This window comes from Channa argus, chromosome 4 (genome assembly GCF_033026475.1).
Source record: "Channa argus isolate prfri chromosome 4, Channa argus male v1.0, whole genome shotgun sequence".
Classification (NCBI taxonomy): domain Eukaryota; kingdom Metazoa; phylum Chordata; class Actinopteri; order Anabantiformes; family Channidae; genus Channa; species Channa argus.
In genome coordinates, this window is record NC_090200.1 from 11,395,521 (window position 1) to 11,422,160 (window position 26,640).

The window sequence follows — 26,640 nt, forward strand, 5'->3', positions numbered from 1 at the left end:
CAAAAATAATAAAAAAGGCGATTTTTACAGCATCATTCTTTTACAGGATGAGCTTCATATTAAAAAGCGTTGTATTTACGATATGCAGAACATTTGGTTTCAAATACACAGTCATCATGTGTTCTTCCACAATTGATCAAAGCAGTAGTCTTATATGTGTGTATATGTATACAGTTCCTTACTCCTTTAGACTTACTTTGTAAAAAAAGAGATGTGGATATTTCGTAATAGTTTTTTTTATATATAGTATAAGAATTTAAGAAAATAAAAGGACTCTGTGTAGTATAGATTTTCACAAGGTCAACCCACTTCCATCCTGTCTTTTCTTTACCAGCCGCTCCTGCCTGAATGCCAAACTTGATGAGACTGTGCCCTTGAAATGTGACGGATCTTACATCACACCCTCCATGGTCACCTTATCCGCCCCGGTGGTGACCTCATCAGGAGGGGGCTTCTCCACCACCACCACTGCATACTCTCAGAGCAACATTGTCCGAGTATCTGCCTTGTAGATGTCATGCCTATCAGCTCAGCTAACTGGTCTCAAGAAGCACCAGATGCTGAGGAGAGGGACCACCGAGCATCAACCTGCCATAATCTAGAGGAAATATAACATTAGCAGAGGTCTGGGTCTGGGTTTTTAAAGTAGGGATCCCATCTGATGTCAATCTCTGCATACAATTAGAATGATGTGGACGGCCGCCTTGGAATTAAAGTGACCAGCAGATTTTACTCCATTAAGCACAGCAGAGGAAGGAAGTGTTGGGATTGCGTGGTTATCATCGTTGCCTAAAAGTACTGAGAAAAAAACTTTATTTTTGAATTTGTAATGTAGCTGTATTTGTTGTCTTCTGATTCAAAGGAGGAAGGGAAAAGCAGTTGTTGCCATTCTCAATGGCCTCTGATGACAAAGCACACACATTAATTGCGTGGGGGCCACCTTTGTGAATATTAAATCAGTCTACTTACTCATTAGAGAGATTCACTTCACTCACCACCCTGTTAAATAGATTGTTTTAAAAACTCCTCAATTAACTGGTTTCTAATAGTCCCTTCACTGTTGTAAATGCAGAAAACATACATCCACAGGAATGATTAACTGTTGTGAATATTCATTAACTGACTCATTGACTGGTTGATGTCATGGCTTGATGAGTAAAATATATTACACATCCTGACATGTTTGTGAAATGTGCAAGTGAAAGTGAAAAAATGACAAAATCTGTGTTAGCTTACATTTTTGACATTCTGATATGGATCAATGTGAAAGCCACTGTCATTGATTAACAGTTGTTATCGGAAGACACACAGGGTACATATTAGTTAGGTCCCAAGGTAGAATTATAATTTAATGTCCTTTGCAACATTTAACTAATACTAACCCTAACTTGGGATTGACCTGAAAAACTATATGAAAAAGTGTTAAGCTCCTCTTAAATTCAATTATTAAAATATGAGACATGGTAGGTTTCACTGTGTTTAAGGGCCATTTTGTACATTTTTCATATTCATATTGTAAATATCTCGGTTAGAACCTTATTGGCTGCATTTGAAGTTAGCTCTTCTTATTTCTAGATTTAGTTGACAGTTGTTGGGATATTATTTCTGGCTGTTAACTGGTTGAATTAAGGATTTGCATGCTGTCATTGCAGAAGTCTGTTTTGTTAAAGTATGTCTCTGCTTCTTGTTGGAGGTTTGTCAGTAAAAATGAGATTGATACAAGGAAACACAATGAGGCTGGTATGTTATGATGTAAATTCTGCGACAAATTTTGTCATGGAATAGATATATAAAGGATAAGGAAATGGGATAAATAATCACACATTGTGCATTTGGTGCAGTGGATAGAATAAATACTGTAGCTCTCCTGAAACATCCATTAAATGACCCATGTCTTTTCTTTTTACTAGAACCCAGTGAGGTGGATTTCACAATGTTTTGCCAGATTACTGAAAGAGCACTAATAACAGGGATGGGACAATAATTAGGTGCTGCTGGAGAACATGCAAAGACCTGCCTGGCCCAGTGGTGGGTCCTGGCTGCAGGGTCTCCGGAGACACAAAAGCGTTCCCCTGCTGGGCTGATTGCATTGGTCCAGACCGCTTCTCACAGCATGCAGGACCTCTGCATGCAGCGTTAAGTAACTGCCGAGAAGTTGGCCTACTTAAAATACTAGATAAAGCAGCAGCATATAAAACAATTGACCTTCTATACACAAATAAAAAAGAAATCACATATTAACGTCTGGTATTTAATTTAGTTACTATTTGTACAACCTCTAGATAGATTTTAACCATTTTAATATTCAGTTACATACTGAATATTAGATGATAATAATAATTAATAAAATTTATGATGCACTTTTAATTTAATAACAAATCTCAAAGTGCTACCAGAAAAAGGGAGCATAAAACATATAAACATTAACATTAAACAAGCAAAGAGCATTTATTAAAAAGCTTTCTTGAAGAGGTAAGCCTTCAGGTCCTTTTTAAAAGCAGCTACAGTCTGTGGGGCCTTCAAATGTTCAAATGTTCATCTGCCCCAGAAAGCTCGATCTCCCATAGTCCATAACTTAGTTCTTGGCATATGTAGGAGGTGGGAGCTTGTACAATGGAGATTGTGGGATGAAGTTTGAGTGATAAGTGAAGTCTGAGTGATAAGCTCCCTGAGGTACACTGGGGCGTTGCCATGGATGCACTGATATGTAAGTAACGCAATTTTATATTGAATTCTCGAGCCAGTGAAGGGACTTAAGATTAAGACTGTGATATGCTCATGTTTGCGCACTCTCATCAAGATCCTGGCAGTGCTGTTTTGTACGTGCTGGAGCTTTTGAAGACTCTTGCCAGGGTTCCCAATGAGCAGTGCGTTGCAATAGTCAAGCCTGGAGGATACAAAGGCATAGACGAGAATGGGACAGAATTTAGCAATGTTTATGAGGTGGTGGATTTAAATAGGTGTTTAATGTGGTTATCAAATGTTCCGTTAGGGTCCAGGCTCACAACAAGGTTGGTAACTGAAGATGGGACGGGAATATCCTGTCCGGAAAAGGTGAAGGTGTTTATGAAAGATGACTGGACCTGATGTGGGGTGCCAACCAGTATGGCTTCAGTTTTTATACTGTTTAATTGCAGGAAGCTTTGGCTCATCCATGCCTTTATCTCCTCCAGGCATGCAGTCAGGGTGGACAGCGGTGATGACAGTGATGAAGAAACAGCAGAGGAGGTTGAGTCAGTTTTGATGTAAAGCTGTGTGTCATCAGCATAGCAATGAAAAGAGATTCCATGCCAGCTGATGACATGCCCGAGGGGGAGCATATATGGGATAAAAGGGATCGGTCCAAGAACGGACCCTTGAGGGATACCACAGGCGACAGGAAGGGTTCGAGACTTTGCATTTACCAGGCTGACATATTCTGTCATCCCAGAAAGTTAGGAGGTGAACCAGTCCAAGGCAGTACCAGACAGTACCAGACAGTCCAAATGTCACAGTGGAGTCGACTGATATGGTCATTTGGTGTAGTGCTACTCAAAGGTAGGCAGAAATATCATCATTTCTTATTGAATCGGAATTTAAGTCTATTTTTCAGCCTGTAATACTCTGTCCGAAACTGAGGGTTCACTGCAGCATATATTATTGGGTCGCTCAGTGAAGTTACACAAGCAATAGACACAGACAGGATCTCCATATCCTGAATGATTTTTATCTGCAAAAAATACCAGAGAATTGCAAAAGTCATCAGTATGTTGACTTTCTGTGACGACGAGAAGAGATGGAGTCAGCCTTAAGTTGTGGGCCCCCCATGTGGTCACTTGATATGCAGACAAGGTTATATACATACAGTGTGCAGATATACAGCGTCTACAAAAGTTGTGGCAAAAGGCCGTGTATAAATATAAACATGACAAAGGAGGTCTGAGCTTATGAGTCATCAAATTAAAGAATGGGGAAGAAAAATTCTTTCACAATAAAAGCATTTAGTCTCCACAGTTTTCCAAACACAGTGTGTTGCTAAATATAGTGGCATGCAACACACTGACGAGCATGCCCCTGTTTTTCAAATTCAAAATGATCAAATATATTAAAAACATTTCTCATTCTCAACATGTGTTGCTTTGGTACTACAGAAAATCAAAAATAGTTTTATAGTGATTTGCAAATCATTTTCAACACATTATTATTTGGAAATGGCATTTGTAAATATGTAAATACATGTATAGACTTTTTTTAGCACACTTAATGTAAAATCATGTCAGTTTTTGTTTTTAATGTCAGTAAAAGTTGCATCCTGAGCTTCACCTTACCTGTGTGTTGTTGATATTGTAAACTGCAAAATTCACCAGGATAGTTGTGATCAGTGGCAGCCAGAATAAGAGGAAGGTTATGATGATGTAGCCGGCACGCTTCGCCATTTTACTTTCCTTCATTTTTTTTGCTCTTTCTCTATTTGCTTTTGAAGGCATCATGCAAACAGCACCTTCTGTCACCATATTTTGATGTGTAGCTCCTGTTTCAGGATTATTGCTTGACACAGGAGGTAATGAAGGCACTTGATCTACTGAAGCAACAGCTGGTGTTTCTCCTCCGTCACTCCTTTTTGGTGCTATCAGTAAAACAGAAATGGATTCAGGATTATCTAACTGTACATTAGAGGGAACATGGTGGCCAGATTCTCTCATTTCAGAGGGAACTTTTTCTGTTTTCACGACATCTTTTGACTGATTTTCTGTGTCGAGATTGGTTGACACCTTCTGTGGCATTGAGGCAGAACTCCTAACACTAGCAACATCACCTTCATTTGATGGCTTTGCACCAAGGTTTGAGACCCAGGGTGTGGACGACTCTGTTTTAAAAGTTTTATCCTCAGTCTGCACTGCAAGAAGGTGAGGTTGTTCTCTTCCTAAGTCTGTCATTTCCAATGTATTTTCTGTTTTTTTTTCTAAAGGAATGGAAACACATTGTGGAGCTTTTGTTGCGGGCCGTACAGTATTTGATAGACCTTTCTTGGATAAATTTGGCACATCAAAGTGTTGCTCCAGTTGAACACTTTTGCTCAGGGTCTGGGTTTGCACTGACTTTCCATGTTCACTTTTCCAAGCTGTGTTTTCTTCTTTATTCTGTTGGTTTTCTGTTTTCTCTTTTTTTGAAAGGTGCAAAGTACCTTTGTCAAATACTTTGCGATTGTGTGATCTCACGAGGGTAAATATGCGAGCATAGAATCCAATGATGATGCTAAAGCAAGCTGCCCACAGTGGGAGCAGCATGAAAAGTCCAAAGGTGTCATAGGAGGATAATGTTTCCCTCTGTGACCCTTTACATCTCACATTTACAGGTGAGTCCTTCAGAGAAATGAAGCAAAAAGCAGCCGCCAGAATAGACAAAGTCCAAGTGAGAGGAATCAGCACTATAATCCGTTTTCTTCTTTGACTAGTTTTGAAGGGTTGTGCAATGGCTTGGTATCTCTCTGCACTTATGCATGCCAGTGTTAACAACTGGATACAGCAGCTGAAAGAGAAAGATGCCACTTGTATATCACAGATGTACGTGTCCACATGTCCTCTTTGATAAGCGAATATTATGATGGTTAAAAGAATGGGGCAGTCAATAACACATCGCAGTGTGTCTATAATTGCAAGATCCACCACTAATGCGTTATTCAAAGTCTGCAGTGATTTCTGGTGATAAACTGCCAGTAACACAAAAATATTTGCTGCAATCCCCACAGCAGAGGTTATTAAAAGAATCAGGCTGTTTGCCACGACAAAAGCAATGTCATTGTATTCCTCCCAAATGGTGCTGTTCTCAGAGCCCCATGCAGGTGTGGTTGCTCGTCTCATCTCCAGGTTTAAGATGATGATGAGTTCTGTATCTTCATCCGGTCTTTGCTGACATTATGCCTGCTTCTCTTTCTGATTCTCCACTGAATGAATAAATTTAATGATTGAGTCTATAACTTGGACAAGTTATGGCAAAGCGTCCGCCTTTTTCATTATCACTCCACAGCATCGGCAGGTCACCTGGGATTCCTCGCTGTTCACATTCATTAAAAGCTATGCTGTGTATTTGCAGCAGAGACAACTGGGGAATAAGGTGCTTTTTGATTGAATAGCAGTGACATCACTAGTGACTCAACCAGATATCCAACCTAAAAATTTGATCTATAAGCTAAAATGCAACAGCAATGATGTTGTTATGTCACTGTACAGCATATGTGAATTGAACAGCTGTCTGTTTCATTTATTACAGTTCCTCACAAAGGTTAAAGGCTTTGCATTAACCATGCCAGATGGATGTCTTGGGAGTACTTGAATTGGCTCAGGAAATAAAGGAAACCATGCTGCTGGATTATAGCATGACATTGTATAATCCTGTTTGGGGGTTAAGTGTGAAATGTTCTTTGCTTCGAATGTACAAGCTTATTGAACTTGACAAAACTGGGATTAGATCAACACAATATGTTTTCTTCCTGACCATCCTACATTTTAAACCGTGCAAATGTCTCTAAATCATACCGATAAATACAAATTCATCAGAGATCTTACTGCTATAAAACAACAGTAAAAAACACTTTTAACTGTGATGAAATATTAGCAGAAAAAGAAAGGATGAGACAAAGGAGTAGGTGCAAATGAAAAACACTTTATTTACAATCAGGCTAACAGTACTTACATTAAGCATGCTAAGCACAGAAGATGACACAAAACAAAATGAGAAATTAATAATAATGATAATAAAATTCCAATCAATTTCTACGCAACAAATCATTTTCATCTAGCATATCCACACAAGGACTAGTATTGTAACACAATGACAGGACAATCAACAGTGTGAGTACAGCAATAGAAATCATGTGTGCACATTGACCAAGCGTAAATCTCACTTGCAGATCTAACAGCATGAGTATGGTACTCATTCAAACCCTCTTGCAGCTCGTTATGTTGTTTTTGCATTTGGGTGACTGGTGAGAGATGGATCTGTTGCTCGCAGATGGGGAGAGAAAGCTGATAATGACTTGAGAGTTAGTGAACAGCACGAAGGAAAAGAAGAAAAAATAAACTATAAAACCACAGAAAATAGTGCCTATCGCAGATAAGAAAAGAAAGATTTTTGTTAGTGCTGTCAGTGAAAAACTATTTTGAGAAGTTACTAAACTGAATCGTGCTTACTAAATATAATGAAATGGTGCAGAAAATTTAAAATATGACCCAATTAAAAAACATCAATAAAATGTAAGAAAGTAAATCAATAAACAATTTTAAAAAGTCAGAATCTTACTTTCCAAAACTAACCTAATGGCTAAAATTATCTGTGCATCTTTTTGCTTAATTTGTATTCAACGATTCACATTAATCTTTGTTGTAGTGACACCGTTTGAGCTCAAACATGCATCATGTAAGACAGGATGTGCTGGGTTCAGGCCCCTGGGACTATGTCATTAAGTCGCCCCTCCCCAAACTGTTTTATCCAACTCTGCAATTTTCACAATAATAAAATATAAGTTAATAAAAATTAAAAACTGCCAGAATACAGAACAGGGTAAATAAGAAAGGTCTTCTATTGCACAACTGGCCATAGTTAAAACTGTGCTTGGTGAGGTGTGCAGCAGGCTTGCTTAACAAGTGCACCTAAATTTCCCATGATTTTTTAATATGATTCTGTGGGTATTGCAGAACTGATGTGCACATATTATGTTACCTTTGCTGTTCCCCTGCAACTAAAAGTTATTAGACTGATTTAATCCTGTATTCACACAGGTACGTGTGTGTGAAATCATGCCTATATACAGTGCGGCAATCTAATATTGTGTTTTGTGCACCAAATGCCTGGAAAATGTATATTATGATTAAAGTGAAGACTTATTAAATAAACAACAACAAATACAATTATTTGGCCTATAGCTCCCTGTGTGTACTGAATCTTGGAGATGGCTCCTGTTGACATTATTTGTATTTATTTAGATATGTTATGTAGAATGAGGTGTTGTGCAGTATATCTTACACAAATCAGAGCCCTTTTGTTAAAAACAAGTCAGTGTGGTCTGGTATATGTATAAATATTTTTTTCATTGCCCAACACCCTAAAATTGTTAAACACCTAAATGACTTTCAGAAAGAATCTCATCCCGCTTTATGGTCATTTTATTTATGAGCGAAAACTTAGAGATCAGAAATGAATAATTTGTTTACAGTGCAACATTTCTTTTTTCCTCGTTTTCCTACAAACATCCATATGAAATAACAGTTTAATGGTTTTAAAATGTATTGCTTTTTTGCTTGCTTAGTATCTCACTTCCAAGTTGCTTTGGATAAAAGCATTTGCATGTTAATTTAATGTAAATGTTATTAAATACTTTTTGTTTTTGAAAACAGAGGTAGACGATAATTACAATACACATATAAGGCAATACAATAAAATGCCAAAACAAAGTAGTCTCAAAAAGAGATTAAATAAAATTGTGAATCAAACTAATAAGTACTTTTGCATTGATCTGGATTGCATGACTGTATACTTGATTGCCTGTTATTTTGTCCGTATCAACCAAACGTCTCTGTTCTTACGTGCTAAGGTGAAGACCTGACTGAAAGACACGAGCCTGCACATGAGCAGGTGTCAAAGAGGCAACACCTTGCTGTGAATGTTGATGTTCCTACTTAAGGAGCACATGTTGATGGTGACACCAGGCCCATAGGGGATGTTACGGCCACATGTTAGCTCCTCAAGAGTGGAATCATGGAGCTGTTGAACATAAAAATACATTAACACACAGTCAGGTAATATATGAGCTCTATGCTACGATTCAGCTATGCATAGCAGAGTAATTTAAGCACCATTAAAAGCTAATAACTTGTTTTTGTCTGTAGGTGGTAAATTGCAAACAAATGACACACAGATGAGTCGAGATATGAATTTTAAAATCTAATATAATAGAGCACACCTTGTTCATGGATATCAGCACTTCAGAGTAGCATTTAACATGCATAATTAGGTGTGTAGAAGATGAGGATGAGGGAGGATATCTCTTCCCAGGCCAGAGAGCAGGAGCACTGCACTCTCTCAGGTCCACAGGCGCTCCAGTCGAATAACAGAGTTACAGCCGCAAACAAGCAAAAAACCCAGACAAATGGTAGCCCAAAGACGTTTTTCTGCATGCTCGATTTTAAAAGAGTATTCAGTTTACACACTAAGTTTTACCAAACAACAAGGATCAGAGTGCAGCAAAACACAGACATATTAAACAGAACCAAATAACATCTTAACACGGGGTCCACACATCGTTGTCTAAAGATTTTAACTGCATTATTTTATCCCTGGGCAACTCAGCATCCTTGTTTCCAAGAGAGAATGTAGCTGTTAAAATCAGTATGTTTAATATTTTTGTAATTATTTCAGTAATAACCTGAAGATGAAACTGAAGTCCAGCATTAGGCAGTTCAGTCATTAATCTTCTTTGTCGTTATCTTTTGCAATGACACACACCAAACAGCATTTGTCTCAAAAGTCTATACCAAACAAACTGTTGTCTTACAATCCCACTTACTAAAAGTAATTGTCACCTTGAATCATACAGGCTGTATCCTACCAACAAAGAGCTGTGGTAGTTTGTGATGATGACAACCAGGGAGCTGCACAGACCTATTGTGAGGCAGACAGACACAGCTGAGGATAAAAATGTTCATTGGCTGGAGAAGAGACTGGTTCCTCAGTATCACAGTTATGGCGTGACAGTTGTCAAACACTCATAACACTGTGGTGAAACATGAAACATGAGGAAAGTACACTGTAGCTGACTTGAGGGAACATGGTGGGCACCACAGTCGCCCCCTTGTCATGGATGGTTGGAGGGTGAGAGCCAGAGATCCACCATGTGCCACTGTTTTTTATTGTCTCAAGGAGTTGGAGCTCCAGTGAAACAACTGTATGACCAGTGGCTGAACACACAGCTCAGGAGCCAGCATCAGCAATTTTATATTCTGATCGTGTTGAAAGACACAGCTTTTCCTGTTTTCCAAGATCTCAGATTGTGCATCTGTGTAATAGAGAAAAGCCCAAATGCAATATGGGAACTTGGTCCAATAAATCTAATGCTACAGCTTAACAATTATTGCAAATATGGGGGATATAAAGGAGAGATGGACTACTTCTCAAATGTAAAAGTAAAGATTAAATTAAAAACATTTCTCTATATTGTTGTTATAGTGCTGATGATAAACACGTACCTGGGAATTCAATCTCATTATAGTGCAACTGCATCAAGTTTTTAAATCAAAAGTCAGTCATTTTGGTTTTAATAAATAGTCAAATAAAAATACACTTATAAATACATATTCAAAACTACAGAAACACAAATAAACCATAAGGTCTTGGTTTTGGCCACTGTTAAGAAATAATGCTTCCAGCTTTTATAAGAAATAAATCCTTCTCAAGCTTTCATTCCAGCTTCTGAATATCTCACACATTTTCTGCAAAGTGTCAATGCTGCCTTCACAGATCAAACAGCAACATTTATGCTAAATATAGCAATGATGTTCTATTTTTTTCCTGACAAATATTAAAATTCCTCATGTGCTAAAATGAGACATTCAGGCTGCACTGTATGAAAATTTCTAAAACAAAGACCTCATAACATAAATGTGCAATGTATATTACAAAGTGCAGATCTAAATGAAATGAACTAAAAATTGTCGGGCAAAATCTGAAAAGCTTGATTACCATAAACTTAGATTTGGGTATTACAAAAATATATATAGATTGCAGTAACATGAACAAGAGATTAAGGCAATGCAATTTGTTATGTAAATGTGACATCTGAGAAGTTCACTGTTTTAGCCGTACAGAAGCAAACAGAAAAATGCAAGACATTCTTTGAGTGGGATGTGCAATTCATAACACAAAAATCCACCATGACAGACTTGATGTGACTGCCCCCCCCCCCACATTGTTCAAATTTTAAACGCATTATGTTTAATCTAGCCTTCCTTCTAACACATACAAAGACCCATTCAACCAATTAAACATAAATCAATCAATGTTCCAAATTTAGTTATTAGTAATTTAGATGTAATTTAGATGAAAATAAAAAATACAAAGTATTCATGTTATAAATGAAAATATCAAAATGCTCATTCGGTCACCTGGCTTAAAAAGTACCTTATTTTCTGATTTCTAGCTAAATTCTTTGAATGAAAATACATGATTAACTAGCTCAAAGCTTAATAAGCACCATCAATTCACATGAATGTTACCTATTATACATAAGCTAAAAAGAGATATTAATTTTTTTCCTCTCTCTTTTTTTTTTTTATAAATACCACATCAAAACTTCAAAGTTATGTTTAAATCAGCAAAGAAGATCGCTTAATTCTTTTCTTCCTGTGCTAAGGCCAGAAGGGGGACTCGTGCTGCAGAGGAGTACGACGAGGAAAAAATGTGTGCTGCAAGTCGTAGTTAAGCATGCAGCTGATAGAGGCCATGTAGATGTCAGCAAAGCGTGACAGTCGCCGTGAGAAGTAAGTGGGGTTGTGGTATGTCCGAAAGAGGCTGCCAAACTGAGCGTTGAAGAAGTCCTTTGTTTGTGGCCTGAAAAAACGTCAATATCATAAAGATATATTTAGATCAGTTCTACACAATTTCAATTAACAATGAAAAGTTGCTCCTAACCCCAAAGTAATTATGTCCATTACCTCATGGCTTCTCTTTCTCTGATCCATTCCTCAACGACAGCTTGAGATGCTGGATCCCTGTGTACCTGTTTGGGAGCAGTGCAGAGACATTACCCATACATTTTGGTACAGAGGAATAAAGGAGAAAGACAAAGAGCTGCATGGAAGACTGACACACACATCTCTATCGTGTTTTTCCTGACCTGCATCTGTTCGATAAGTCCAGTCAGTGCCTGTAACCAGGTCATCATGTGCGCATACTGCTCTGTGTTCATGATCTTGATCTCCTTCCTAAGCTCAGGGATGATTGCGCCCGTCCTCCAGCCATGTTTCAGCGTCAGATCCTGCAAAACAAAGGATCCAAAGGCCAGAAGTCTTGAACGAAAAATGATTGTAGATAGTATAATTTGTCAATGATATAGGGATTTACTTGTTTGGCTGGAGGTCAGACTGCTATAAATCACAGTCAAGTATTAGACTTAACCTACGCAGACTACATCTGTAAAGTCACAGAAGCATTGCTCAGATGCAATCGAGCCCTCTCGGAGACAACATACAGTCTTTGCACTGTAGTGGCACACGAGATGAATAAAAATAGACTTCAAGCAGTCACACCCCCCCCCCATGGTTTCAATTTTGTACCTAAAGCCAAATTAAACAACACTAATAAAAACCAAAGTCTATCACACATTAGGCTGAAAAACTCTTCTGAAAAGGTTTCAGAATAGTGGGAACATCTTTCTGAATTCTGTTTATGTGTATTCTTTAATAAAACTGCATAAATCAGAAATAAATGATTGCTTCATTCCTCCCTCCCCTGCCACCCCTTAATAACTCAGGATGCTTCTGCTCTGTGTCCATTTGCACTAATGATCTCATCCTACAGCCAGAGAGGCTGACTGCAAGCTGTGGTTGCTATAAACCGCACAAGCCATGTTCCATCTCTCTAAATAAACAAGACGACGTGCTTGACAGCTGGCTGCCTGCCACCAGCAAGGCAGAATGCCAGAGATGTAAACTCTCTGTCTTTCATTATCACCAGTTACAGCTGATCAGACACACATTAAAATGTACATGTCGTCATTATTCATTGAGACTAAGAACTAAGTCTGGATACGCTCTTTGACTTCAACACAAACACTGTTATCTTAAATAACATCTTAAATGGAGCACGGTCAAAGCAGTGCTACCTTATTTGTTCCTGGTACCATAATCTTTCAAACTACAGTGTTTTGTGTAGTTATGTTGCTTACTGCCAAGTCACTGTAGATGTGATCACCAAAGTAGAGAACTTTGGATCCTCTCCAGCCGGTGAGTCTCAGGAACTCATAAAGGTTTCCCTGCAGTTGTCAATGAAACCCATCAGATAAATCACATTTTATAGGGTGTTTGCAGGAGTAATTTGTCAAAACCTGTAATCAGGTGTGTCATGGTAATTTCCTGGAACAACACCTGTTTGTAGATCTGCCCCTTTTCCAACCTGTGAATCCTGTCCCACAGCAAAGCACCTTTGTCCGTCACTCGTCTGAAAGGTCTAAACAAAAACACACACAAAGAAAAATCTCTCCCACTTACAATATTAACAGCTCCAAAATATGCATAGACCTTTGAACATTCTGCGTGCACATAAAGCATTCAGTCTATCACAAGTGTGGCCCAGTGAGGCCTCTAGTGGAAAACAAGAGTCAAAACATGGACGTGTGAGCTGTGGACAGACTCACTTTCTCCTGTCATTGAAGAAACTAGGTTTGTCAGCCTGAACGATAACGACATCAAAAAGATCCCTCCATTCCTTCCCGACAATGTAGTTCATTCCTCGATCCCTGACGACAAAGATTCAAAATATAAAACCGTCATCAGCATCTTAAAGCTCATCACGAGCGCTCAAATACAAAAACATCTTCTAAGAGCACAGAACAGAGGAATAGTGAGGCAGAAGTATGTCCACCTTTTACAATGTCAGTGTGACTTTAAATAAAACTCAATGAAGCGGCCATGTTATTTTTATTCAGGCTATGGCATGTTTTTGTTGCTGTGATGACTGAATGTAATAATTAAGTGAAGGACATAAGTTTAATGTCTTTGAGTACTGGGAAACCTTTTGAGGTGGGATACGCATAGCTGGTCATTTTGTGCAATCAACCGTAACTTCAAAGGAAGCTTATAGTAAATGACTTACAATATAAAATACCATTTGATGTGCATTTCCACATCCATAAATGTTGGGCTTGATACAGTGACACCAACTAAATGCTTGTACACAATAAAAGACATTTTAAATTAATCAGGCCTACAGATTCTTGCACTATGTTTGCTTGCACATACACAAAGTCAAAAGGGCTGTTGGTAATGAGGAACATCTTTTTTCCATGCTCTGACAGCTTCTTCAGCACTGCGTGGCTCTGCTCGCCATAGCAAATGTATTTCTCTGGAAAATGACAAAACAGAGAGACAGAGGAAAAGACAAAAGAGAGAAGGAGTAAAGTGGTGGGGGGATATTGATATAATGCATGCAAACAAAACTGTTTTTTTTTTTTGTATTTCACAGCTTCATTATTGCTAAATCAATTCTTTATGTCTTGCCCAACAACTCAGATGTGACTGTTTAATTTCTAATCTTCATTCTAAGAAAGTAATAAAAAAATAAATTAAAAACAAAAAAATTTAAGAATATTACCAATATCTGCCTCCACAGCTCGGTACATAATTCCCTTGACGTGAACATCTCTAATGGCTTCCTGTGATGAGAAAAAAAAATAAACAGCCCTCAGCCAGGAAGTCATGACTTCAGTGACACAATGTTAGCATTCAGCTCCAGTAGCAACTTTGCTCTGTATATATAAACTGTTGACTTGGAAGCACAAAGGAAGTGCATCACTGAATACAAATGAAATATGAAGAAAACAGACCCTGGAGTTTAGTTACTTTGGTGACACAGAGAGAATGTTTCCACTCCATTTTCGACAGTTAAACGTGTGCTTTCAAATCAGTGCTGGAGTGAATCGAGATGGACATTTAAGGACAAACCTAAAAGAATTTTATCATACACAGAGACTGTTTGATATACACAAAACACAAAAAAAAAAAAAAGTACAAAAAAAAAAAAATACCGAATAAAAAAAAAATAGTAAGGCTTAGAAAGAAAAAAAGATTAAGGGTGTCCTTGCACTTGTGGAACAGAGCCTGTATGAGAGTTTTTAATGACAGCGATCTGTCAAAAACGCTACAATGTCAGACAGACAGGACCAGCGTGACAGCTGTGCTCAAAGGGAGAACACACCCTCCCTTTTTGGCCCTCTCCCTCTGAAGTAGCAGAGCCACCAGAGACCCGAGGGGCTTGAGGTGGGTTTGGTCAACTAATATTAGACACCAGTTTACGGAGCTAAAATTAAGACAGTATTGAATGGCAGGATTATCATACCACACTGCACTGATTGGATTTTATGCATTGTATTTAGACACACACTGGCCACCTAAGAGATACAATTATGTGAAAACTGAAGTTAAATCTTTAATTTTCCAAAAGCACCAATGACAGTAAGGTAGAACAATAGGAAGAGAGTTTACCTTTACGTCTTTGTAGAGATGGACTGGCTCGTAGTCGATATTGTGCCTCATGAAAAAGTCATTAACACAGCACAGAAGGGTCATCTCGGGCAAGGAAAATATGTCCATGAATTGTTTCATAGTGTGGCCGTGAGAACTCTGCAGAACACGGATGAACATAATAATATTCAGTTGTTTTTACATCTGTGGTACCTGTTTTATTACTGTTAGGTTTTGAAGTGATCATCACCTTGCCATAGAAGTCGCTCATGATCTCTAAAGGTACGTGACAGCCTTCATACATAGCAATTACTTCCTCATCAGAAACTGGATGAAGGCCCCTGTTGGACAAACACAAAATATCACAATTCATTTGACAACAGTCGGGTTTAATGTACTTTATCTGCGGAATGTGCAACCTCCTAAGTGATCATTTTTTTAAAAAGACTGTAACCTCATCAGCCTCAAATAATGAATGACTGCATGAACTACACATTTAATAGTTTTGAAATCTGTTGCCTGGTGATGGTAGTGTAAATTTTACATTTCTCATTAGTGTGTTAGATACTTACTACCTCTGTAATTAAGTACATTTTCTCAAGTACTGTACTTTTATATAATTTTGTAGTATTTTACTGGAGTATTTCCATTTTAGGCTACTTTTACTATGATTAAGATGAATGTATTATAATTTTACTCTGCTACATTAGTTTAGCTTTAATTTACTAGTAATGTTTGTAGATTCTTAATACAAAATCTAGTTTAAAAAATTATGATGTAGTATTATAGATTAACCGCCAATCAGTACTTAAATTGGTTCATTTCTGCACAAACTGCAGAATGTGCGGCAGTGGGGTTTGTTTTGTTTTTCAGATACAATAGGTAAACTAACTTTGGCCTTTATTTTTAATTAATTACTTTGACTTTTTATTTTCATAATTTTCACCTTTGATCGTTAAAATTAATCTGGACTAGACTGTCATTAAAAGCATGAAAGTCAGTACAAGAGGAGTATTGTACTTTTGTATATTTTAGAGCAGATACTTTTGCACTTTGAAGGGCTACTTCTACTAGTAGTCAAGTATTTTTTAGGCTAATAATTGCACTAATTGCAATAATTTTACTTGAGTATTGAGTTTAAGTTCTACTGCCTCTGGCTATTTATAACTAATTACCTTGATGTGAGCGGTAACACACATACCTGTATACAGTTCCCAACTGAATGTAGTGAAAAGCATCTATCTTCATCAGCAGTGCCTGTTACAAATCATTCAATATGTTGATTAAAATGGTCCTCACATTAAGTTTACAGTTCAACATATGCAAAATATATCAGAAACAATTCTGGAAAAAAACCTTCTCACCTTCTGAACATCATAATGAAGTCCTCTCACTGCAAAATTAGGAATATACTCATACTTGCGAAGACCTTCTGGATACTAATGAACAACAACAGGTAGGAGGGTAGTGTGAATTTTCTCAGCTATAAGATAACAGGTAATTAGATTTTAAAACACCTGAGAAACACTAGTGGAGTAACAGAGTTCCCGATGGTAAAACAATGTTGTAATAATAATCCAGGAAAGCATATGGTCATACATTGTTCTGACAAATATTATTATTAACGTGTGCCTATAGAACCACTCTGCCCCTCACCCTGTGGTTAGAAATGAGAATATCCCGTGCTATGTTGAAGATGAGGGTGTGGAGGTCGCTGGAGTAGAATGCCAGCGTGTAGTCATAATCAAAGCCGTAGATCTCTATGTCTCGCAGGCTCATCTCATTGTTGGCAAAAATGATGTCAGGGTTGACTGAGTTGGTGACTTGGATCAAATCTAAGAAGGCATAGACACGAGTGGTTAATACCCAGTTCCCCTCCACTTGCAAATTTTGTGACAAAGTATCTGAAGACATATGTTTCTTGATGGTGGTAGATGATTTGCTTTTGATTTGGTGATTTATCCGCGGAATGAGACGCTTTTATTCTGATGAATACAGGTGGTTGCAACCATTGTATTCTTGGGGGTAAGCGAGGTACAACATACAGTGTGGTCTAATTGCGAACTTAAATTTCATTTTCACCTGACCCAAAGTATACGATTATGTTGACTGCTGTTTTAAGGTGCTGGCATCTTTGAAATTCCCAATCAAGAAGTGCACCGAAAAAATGAAAAAAATCCTCCAGTATATCGTGAAAGTCAGTATAAAACCACACTTAAGACGCTCATTCTCTGACACATTTTTAGTAAAGAATGACATATAGGCCTCACAAAGTAAAAAGGCGTAGCTGTTGCAATGAAATACAATTTAATTTAGAGCGTGTCGTGTGTGTACACCTACATGGAAAAGAGTGTAAATACTTGGGTTTTGATCAGGCAACTTAAAGACATTTGTATATGGTTCTCAATTAGTGTTTAGGGGTTAGAAAACACAACACACATATGCTGTAATATTGCAGCACGACTATGGGCCTCCAAGTATGTCCGTGAAACCAAGTATCACAGCCTATGCAGTAGCTATAATCTGGAACATATTTTAAATTTACTTCCGCCACATTTCCAGGCTGGGTTGGAATGAATCCTAGCGGCGACACAGTGCAGGTCAGTAACAGTATGTCTCGTTACCGCAGTGCTGTGTGCTCAGCCTGCTGTACTGGGAGTACTCATACCTTTCGTCTGTCTTTTTGTCTCACTGTAAACAGACCACAGCCTCTCGGTCCTGTCCTGACCGTCTGGAGAGCTGCTACAAACAGATGCCGCGTAGTGTTTAGCTGTGGGCTGCTGTGACAGTAGGTGACCAAGTCCCTGCGATACTGCACCGAAATTCCGCTTCCATAAAGGAGCCGTGAGCGGCCGTAGGTGTAAACGCTGTAAGGCCTCACAGAGTCCGTGCACCTTCTGCAAGCACTCCCTGTGTGTCAGGAGGGAAGAAAGGGGCAATGACAAAGGAGCCATGGTTCTGTATTTTCTTTTTCTTTTTTTTTCTTGAGGCTGCCCTTATGCACGTTACGGTGGGCTCCCAGATGAATGCACGCAGCGGACAGGCTCCTCTGTAAATATCGAAACTGTTGAACGGGTTTTACGTCACATCCGCTTAGCGAAGTCCCAGGCAACCGGCGAATCACAGGTAGGTGCGTCTGTTTGTGTCGTTTCCTACTAACAACCAATCTCTGGTATGTAAAAAAAAAAACGATTCATACTACTTGATACATTTAGGGGGGAGATTAATTATAGTTTTTGTTCTAAATCTTCCCATTTTATATGTTTAAATACATTGATTTAAACTGTCAGAGAAAAAAAATTACAGAAACCAGTTCATGAGTGAGATAAAGCTTTTCTTGGAAACACTGCAAGGACTGACAACCCAGAAAGCCACGACCGTCACAGTGCTGTAAGAACTAACTCTAACTTTCTAAGTGAAAGTTGATATACCCCTTTGTTGTTATTGTTACTGTTATTGTTGTTTTTATAATATCGTAGCTTTCATTAATTTGTGTCTATGAACAAATTAAAAAAATAAAAATAATAATATTATGCTTCCCTATACTCAACAGCTGTAAAAGGTAACACGATACATGCGTAATATTAAATATTATTAAATATTATGAATGATGAAATGCTAAGTTGCAATTTTGACTTTTTGAGACGGACTTCTGAGAGACTAATTAAAATTGCCTGACATTTTGAGCATCTCATTGTTTTGTTTTTGTTCCTTTGGTCTTGATAAGTTAAAATAAGTGACAAACATTGTACAGTGACAAAAATATCACTCAGAAAGGCTATATCACAACTTAGCATACAAAGTCATAAATGTGTGATGCCACGTGACAGTTAATGAGATCTTTAATCCAAGGTTTGGGTTGGTCATCATTTTGATTTAAGCCTTCTGCTTAATAGGTGTGACATACGTACAAACAATTGTAAGACATTAGATTCTGTAGAGAATGTAAATGTAAATGTAAATGTAAATGTAGATTCTGTTTTTCCTGTCAGTAACTCCATAACTTACCCATTGTGTTCAAATTTGTGTAATACTTCATAATAATAGCACATCTTTATCATGTGGGTTTTACTAATTGACTTTATATGTTAGAGATTTTACTTTCATCATCCAAAGTTTGACCAAGGATCTCATTATTCTGATTTAGTGGCTCCATTTTGTCTTGATGGATGAAATAGTATGACAAATTTAGAATCTCTCAATTTGGATTTCCTATAAGTATCTGTATTTCATCGCACGTCTCTCTTTTGTAGATTTCTATGGGCTTCTGTATGTAGAAATATTATCCTGTATTGATTGATTTAAAATCTTTTGTAGCAGTTGGCCTTGTGTTCAATCCAGTTACATTCAACTGATCAAAGCACTGATTCAAAAATGACCTAATATCATTAAGACATAATTGATCGGTGTAATACAGTGCACGATCTAACAGCTATATAGATTATTGACATTGGATATTTTTATGAATCTGAAACTACAAATAGTGTATCTCCCATCTCTTTCTGCATCTTTAACACTCAGCCATACACTTAATATCACATAACAACCACCACTTCACCTCTACTGTATATCTGTAACCACAACAGCAACTTGAGACCTGTATTCTGATAGTAGGCAACCAGGTAGTATAGGTATCCATCAGATAGGTTAAGTAACACACATTAGCACAATAATGTGAGAATTCGTGTGATAACGTTATCAAATCCTGATAATTCTCTAATGACACTTTCATTACTTGAATTTTTTACATGATGACTAACTGAACAATGCCACCTTATGGAGAAAGATCAGAGGTGCAGAATTTGTGTACTCATTCAGTGGATGCTGTTACATCAAGATAGCAGACTACACTGGATCCGCACCTTTAAGGAAAGGCGTTGCACATATGGCTTTTATGTAAGCAAATGTATTTATGTCTAACAGAACGAAACATACATAGATCAATGCTACAATCAGTGCCAGTAAAGACAAGACAACAACAAAGTGGTGTCTACATCTTTAGTGTCATCAATATTGTGTGTCCCTTGGCAGTGATATTGCATAAGAAAAGCAAAGTTTGAAGTGCTGACTGAGATTTCTTTCCCTACAGTGAGAGGTACATTTTAGGAAGTGATGTGCTGATTATTCATTCTTGGCCAATGGGGTCCAGCCACGATTTTCGGGTATTGACTTATGTTGAAGAATTTGATTGGAGAGCATGTACCACACATGCCGCCCTGATTGGTCAAAGTGTGTGCGTGGTGCGCAGCCATTGGTCAGTTGTTATTGGTTTAATAGTGTAGGCTCTTTGGTGGGAGAGGTACCTTGGTAGTCTCTTGTAAAGCGGTGCTGCGTGCACTGATCTCCCGGCTTTTGTCTCTGAAGACTCACGTCGTCGTTCAAGCAGCATCTTAAGATGAAACGAATTTGGTTAATAGGTCTTCTTTCCGCACTTTTAGCCTTCGGTGAGTAGCAGAAACATTTGCTATCCCGTCTCACCTTTTCCTAACGTTCCACGACATTTTAGCTAACACTAGCAATTAAGCTAACGTGGGTATTAACTTGCTTTTGTGCGTCCTTTCTGCCGTCGTTTATTACGGACTGGCGGCTTTATAGATGAGCAGTTTCCACGTTTATTTTTGTCAGTTAATAACAGGTGGCTCAGGTGGTCAGAAACATTTCTCAGAGCAGCGCAACTATTCGTTGTTCCCTGTTGTCTTTCCAGAAGTTTCTGATCTACCCATTACATGTTAAAGCTGGCAGATGCACGCGTTAACGCACAGGGACATAAGTGAATGTTAATTAGTTGCAAAGATCCGTATACATATTTTATTGAAAAGAGAACGTTACACTGTACATATTTGGTGATCTCCCTTGGTCACGTCTTTGCAGAGTTTGATTCTTAATGTACTAAGTGCTGGATTTCTTACAACGTGTCCCTGTGGCAATTATTGTAATTTCAATTTGTTTAATATTAACAAGCTTTTTCGCTTTTATAGCCGCTGTAAAGGCAGATGATGAACTTGACGTCGAGGCCACAGTAGAGGAAGACTTGGGTAAAAGCAGGGATGGCTCCAGAACAGATGATGAGGTGGTACAGAGGTAGGTGTTTATCTTTTCAGATATTTCACGTTTAGTAAACTGTAGTGTTCCATGTCAGATAAAAAAATCAGCTAGCTTAAGAACACAGTCAGTGTTATCTAGCCTGTGTACACAAATGTAACCTTGGAGTGGAGTGGCCTGTGGTGTTGCTGTTGTGCTGATGCTTTGCAGGACTTTATTGCATATCTTATTAAGGAAAGGATAAACTTTTTGCCCTGGGGTTATGTAGCATGTCCTTTGACTCCTGTGATTTGTTATGCACTCTCCTGATCTCACATTGTGTTTGCATCCATATGTCTTCAGAGAGGAGGAGGCAATCCAGCTGGATGGGTTGAATGCAGCTCAGGTTAAGGAACTCAGAGAGAAGTCAGAAAAACATGCCTTCCAGGCTGAAGTCAATCGTATGATGAAGCTAATTATCAACTCCTTGTACAAAAACAAGGAGGTGAGCACAAAAAAAAGCATCTACATTTATACACTACTATTTGTAAGGTGTTTTCCATGCCTCTGAAAAGGCTAAGCTAATGATCAAATGTGTATTGTCTTTTACAGATCTTCCTTAGGGAGTTGATTTCTAATGCTTCAGATGCTCTAGACAAGATCCGCTTGTTGTCTCTGACCCACGAGGAAGCGATGGCCTCCAATGAAGAGCTGACTATCAAAATAAAGGTATGTAGAAGAAATAAGGACTGCTCGAAGTCACTGTTGTCGTTTTCGATAGTAATTTTGACAATTCTTGATCTGTTCATGATCTAAAAATGTATTGTTCTATTCTGCAGTCTGATAAAGAGAAGAACATGCTCCACATTACTGACACTGGTATTGGAATGACCAAAGAAGAACTTGTAAAGAACTTGGGAACCATTGCCAAATCTGGCACCAGCGAGTTCCTCAGCAAGATGACAGAAATGCAGTCTGAGGGACAGTCTACTTCAGAGTTAATTGGCCAGTTTGGTGTGGGTTTCTACTCTGCTTTCCTTGTTGCTGACAAGGTCATTGTGACATCAAAGCACAACAATGGAACCCAGCATATCTGGGAGTCTGACTCTAATCAGTTCTCTGTCATTGAGGACCCCCGCGGAAACACACTCGGCAGAGGAACCACTATCACGTGGGTTCACATTTTATTTTTTCACCTATAGCTATGTCACCCTTCATTCAGTGCCCCAAACTATTAAGAATATGTTTGTGGGCAAGACAGTGTCCATAAATCATTATCAGCACTAAAAAAAGGTCTTTAACTGTGGCACCTGTTGAAGTAGACCTTGTCATGTTCCTGTAGTTTCAAATGTGAGAAATTTATAGAATTGTGACTTTAAAAGTAAGAAAACTGTCTCTTTTCTTACCTTAGACTGGTTCTGAAAGAGGAGGCTTCAGATTATCTGGAGCTGGAGACAATCAAGAACCTTGTCAAGAAATATTCTCAATTCATCAACTTCCCCATCTATGTTTGGGCCAGCAAGGTAATTACTTAGATGCTTCCTGCCACACATTAACTTGGTCTTGATCTTTGTGAATTATCTGTTTTATCATAACTCCTTTCTTCATCATGCCAGACTGAAACAGTTGAGGAGCCCATTGAGGAAGATGCTGAGGCAACAGAGGAACCAGAGAAAGAGGCTGCTGAAGATGAGGCTGAGGTAGAAGAAGAGGATGAGGACGCTAAAGACAAGCCAAAGACCAAGAAGGTATAAAATGTCATTTAGTATTGGTCAAAACTTAATAGTTCATTGACTATTAAAAGCCTTTTTTATAAATGCTGTGGTTTTTGTTGTAGGTTGAGAAGACTGTGTGGGATTGGGAACTAATGAATGACATCAAGCCCATATGGCAGAGACCAGCTAAGGAGGTAGAGGAGGATGAGTACAAGGCTTTCTACAAGACGTTCTCCAAGGTAGGCACCCGAACAGTGGCAATTCAAACATCAATGTGGCTTGTGTGCATCCACTGTAGACTCAAGATTTGTATTATTAACAAAATATATTAAATAATTAATTAAAAAAAAATATTTTTGTTGAACAGGACAATGAAGAGCCTCTGAGCCATATCCACTTTACAGCAGAGGGGGAAGTCACCTTCAGGTCAATCCTGTTTGTGCCCACCTCAGCCCCTCGTGGCCTGTTTGACGAATATGGGTCTAAGAAGAATGACTACATCAAGGTATGTACCTCAGACAGTGTTCACTGTTTTTTGACTGTTTGATTACAGAATGGTGCTTAGTTTCTTAATGGATGCCTCTTTCTGTCGCAGCTGTTTGTCAGGAGAGTTTTTATCACAGACGACTTCAATGACATGATGCCCAAGTACCTAAACTTCATTAAGGGAGTGGTGAGTGTTTGTTTCAGGGGTTGTTCTATTTATTTCTATGTAGGTAATATACCACCATGTGCTAATTGACGCTGTTCAGTCTTTAAAGGGTGACTTCAGCAATTTTCAACTTGCTTTTTAAAGCTTTATTTTAGCGTGTAAATCTAGGTTAATGCTTTTAAACTTCCATATATGAAAATATTTGTCAGCTTCTAGCTGCAAAACTCCTCCAGATGACATCACCTGGAAGAGTTTTCAGCATTAGTTCCGATGATGTCATCTGGAAGATGGAAAAGCAGGTTGATTGTGATTACAAACTTAAGTTTGTAATCAGATGACATAATCTGACTTGAAGGTTCCTCAGAATGTCATCTGGAGGCATTTTCAGCTAAAAGTCGAGTTTTTATTATAAACCAAAAGAAGCTAATTCAAAATCAGTAAATATGTCCTTTAAGACTGTCTGTCTGCATGTCATTAATTGAAATTCATTTCTAGGTTGATTCTGATGACCTTCCCCTGAATGTGTCCAGAGAAACCCTGCAGCAGCACAAATTGCTCAAGGTGAGCTTTATATTCGAGATAAAAACAATGTCAAAATCCACACATTTTATTCAGAAAATTGCTTTCTTTACACTAAATCCAATAAAACAAGCTAATTTATCTTAAGGTTTTTAACTACATGCAAAAATATGTTCTGCTTGATAATCAAGAAGAAAGTCAGAAACTACATTACATGAAGTGAAATTAAGAAGAAACAAAGTAAAATAATTAGGAATAAGGACTTCAAACCTAATGTGGTAAATGACAATATAAATGCTTGTTGTCCTCACTCAGGTTATTCGCAAGAAGCTGGTGCGTAAGACTTTGGACATGATCAAAAAGATAGCAGAGGAACAGTACAACGATAAGTTCTGGAAGGAGTTTGGAACCAATATCAAGCTAGGTGTCATTGAGGATCACTCTAACAGGACCCGACTGGCCAAGTTGCTGCGCTTCCAGACATCCCACAGTGAAACTGTCCTGGCCAGCTTGGAGCAGTATGTGGAGCGCATGAAAGAGAAGCAGGACAAGATCTACTTCATGGCTGGTACCAGCAGGAAAGAGGTGAGAAAATTGTATAGATGGAGTAAAACATAAAATTAAAAAGCATACAGTAAAGCCAAATAAGGAATCCTAGCATTGATCCTCTTCACTGTTCCTCTCTAAAGGCTGAGTCATCTCCCTTTGTTGAGAGGCTGCTGAAGAAGGGTTATGAGGTGATCTACCTGACAGAACCTGTGGATGAGTACTGCATTCAGGCCCTACCAGAGTTTGATGGGAAACGCTTCCAGAATGTGGCAAAGGAGGGTGTCAAGTTTGATGAAGGTGAGAAAGCCAAGGAGAAGAGAGAAGCCCTCGAGAAGGAGTTTGAACCTCTGACAACTTGGCTAAAGGACAAGGCCCTGAAAGACAAGGTAAGGGTCATATATGTTATAACAATCATTACCTGGACATAAACAGCAGTCATAGAATTTGTATTTTGGACACTGTTTTTGCATCAAGTCTGTTCCAACAGCCCTTTGATACAGTAGTGTTTTTTTCCTACAGATTGAGAAGGCCATCCTCTCTCAGAGGCTAACAAAATCACCCTGCGCTTTGGTTGCCAGCCAGTACGGATGGTCTGGAAACATGGAGAGAATTATGAAAGCACAGGCTTACCAGACAGGAAAAGATATATCCACAAAGTAAGCAACAACCTAGATACTTTTCATCAGTCATAAAATGCAAATTTAGAAGTAAATGTTGTGGCCTGTGTGACAGTTAACTCAGCTTTCTTCCTCTCCTATTAGTTATTATGCCAGCCAGAAGAAAACATTAGAAATCAACCCCAACCATCCTCTTATTAAGCAGATGCTTAACAAAGTCAATGTAAGTCTGACCAATGTCACTTCACTTGCTTTGTGATATTTTAATTATGCTGTTTTATGTATAAAATAACATGCTCCCTTACATTATCTAAGTAACATGCATTGTTTGGCTCCAGTGCAGCATTTTATTTTAACATAATTGACCAGAGGAGAGAGCTGAAGAGTTTCTTATTCTTGTGTTCTTCAGAATGATGCTGAGGACCAGACTGCATCAGATCTGGCTGTGGTTCTGTTTGAGACGGCAACGCTGCGCTCAGGCTATCAGCTGGCTGACACAAAGGCTTATGGGGACAGGATAGAGCGCATGCTCCGACTCAGCATGAATGTGCCCCTAGATGAACAGGCTAGTAATTTGCAACATTTGCTTAGCAAATGATTTCAGTTTGAGTAAGGATATATGCAGCTTTTTACAGTCTGTAAACACATTCTTGTTTCTGGCTTGATTGAGCCATGTTCATGTTCCATTGATGATGGTCAATCATTTTTTGTTTTCTGTTTAGACATCAACATCCCTAATAATTTAATTGTTGAACGTGGCAATTGTGTTAAACATGTGACTGTTTTACAGATTGAAGAACCTGAGGAGGAGCCAGAAGAGCCAGCAGAGGATGACTCTGAGGATAAAGATGAAATTGCAGATGAGGAGGAGGAGGATGATGAAGAAACGGTGAGAACATTCAACTTGCTATGCCAGTTTAATGACCTAAAAATTCTTATGCTGGACTGTTGACATTTTGTGGCTCTTTGTTCATGTCTTTAAATTTGTTCTTTCACAGGCAAAAACAGATAAAGATGAACTGTGAAGCACTGAATGGAAGGGCATGTAACAATGGAGCTGGAAACTGGATTTGAATCTTGGTCCAGCACCATGTCATCATTCTGGGTTGGGTTTTTGTTTTTAAGAAGAGCTTTGTTTTTGTTTTTTTACATTCCTCATGACTGTAAATTTGTTAATATTTAACTGACCTGTTGATGGTAAAATGCGATCTGGTCTCGATCGAATAAATGTTTCTTGGAGAAAAAAAAAACAAGCATGGTGTTTGCTGTTAAGCTGTTATGAAAATTGTTGTTAAATACATGAATAGCTGAAAGACATTTTACAGTTAATAGTAACAGTAATGTGCATTATATAGGGT

The 26,640-nt window shown here is 38.3% G+C and overlaps 4 protein-coding genes across 7 annotated transcripts in view; 2 read left to right on the forward strand and 2 right to left on the reverse strand.

The window, feature by feature from the left end:
- LOC137126217 (A-type voltage-gated potassium channel KCND2-like) overlaps nucleotides 1–10,237 on the forward strand; it is a 41,125-nt gene extending 30,888 nt beyond the window's left edge. For 3 of the 4 annotated variants that reach the window (XM_067502744.1, XM_067502745.1, XM_067502747.1), the window contains one exon: nucleotides 335–10,236. In XM_067502744.1, coding sequence (XP_067358845.1) covers nucleotides 335–512 — 178 coding nt within the window. In that variant the 3' untranslated portion in view covers nucleotides 513–10,236. Of the gene's footprint in view, nucleotides 1–334 lie in introns of all 4 variants that reach the window. The other variant, XM_067502746.1, reaches the window with a different exon arrangement.
- Nucleotides 3,554–5,840, reverse strand: LOC137125140 (probable G-protein coupled receptor No18). Its single transcript, XM_067500133.1, has 3 exons — nucleotides 5,080–5,840; nucleotides 4,308–4,527; nucleotides 3,554–3,709 (listed from the first exon to the last, which is right to left on the reverse strand). The coding sequence occupies exons 1-3, from the start codon at nucleotides 5,838–5,840 to the stop codon at nucleotides 3,554–3,556; spliced, it is 1,137 nt and encodes a 378-aa protein (XP_067356234.1).
- A 35-nt stretch (nucleotides 10,238–10,272) lies between the features above and the next one.
- On the reverse strand, nucleotides 10,273–18,286 carry nt5dc3 (5'-nucleotidase domain containing 3). Its single transcript, XM_067502748.1, has 14 exons — nucleotides 17,878–18,286; nucleotides 16,866–17,044; nucleotides 16,574–16,648; nucleotides 16,411–16,466; nucleotides 15,460–15,550; nucleotides 15,231–15,368; nucleotides 14,341–14,401; nucleotides 13,989–14,091; nucleotides 13,385–13,486; nucleotides 13,116–13,197; nucleotides 12,917–13,003; nucleotides 11,867–12,007; nucleotides 11,685–11,749; nucleotides 10,273–11,580 (listed from the first exon to the last, which is right to left on the reverse strand). Exons 1-14 carry the CDS (start codon nucleotides 18,161–18,163, stop codon nucleotides 11,379–11,381), a joined length of 1,668 nt encoding a protein of 555 aa, XP_067358849.1. The 5' UTR covers nucleotides 18,164–18,286; the 3' UTR covers nucleotides 10,273–11,378.
- A 2,205-nt stretch (nucleotides 18,287–20,491) lies between these two features.
- On the forward strand, nucleotides 20,492–26,535 carry hsp90b1 (heat shock protein 90, beta (grp94), member 1). The gene is made up of 18 exons (XM_067502749.1): nucleotides 20,492–20,653; nucleotides 21,188–21,290; nucleotides 21,594–21,735; nucleotides 21,843–21,959; nucleotides 22,070–22,401; nucleotides 22,642–22,753; nucleotides 22,847–22,978; nucleotides 23,068–23,184; nucleotides 23,313–23,450; nucleotides 23,541–23,618; nucleotides 24,093–24,158; nucleotides 24,432–24,701; nucleotides 24,806–25,051; nucleotides 25,185–25,321; nucleotides 25,427–25,505; nucleotides 25,692–25,847; nucleotides 26,073–26,171; nucleotides 26,281–26,535. Exons 1-18 carry the CDS (start codon nucleotides 20,605–20,607, stop codon nucleotides 26,305–26,307), a joined length of 2,400 nt encoding a protein of 799 aa, XP_067358850.1. The 5' UTR covers nucleotides 20,492–20,604; the 3' UTR covers nucleotides 26,308–26,535.
- Nucleotides 26,536–26,640: the final 105 nt, after the last annotated feature.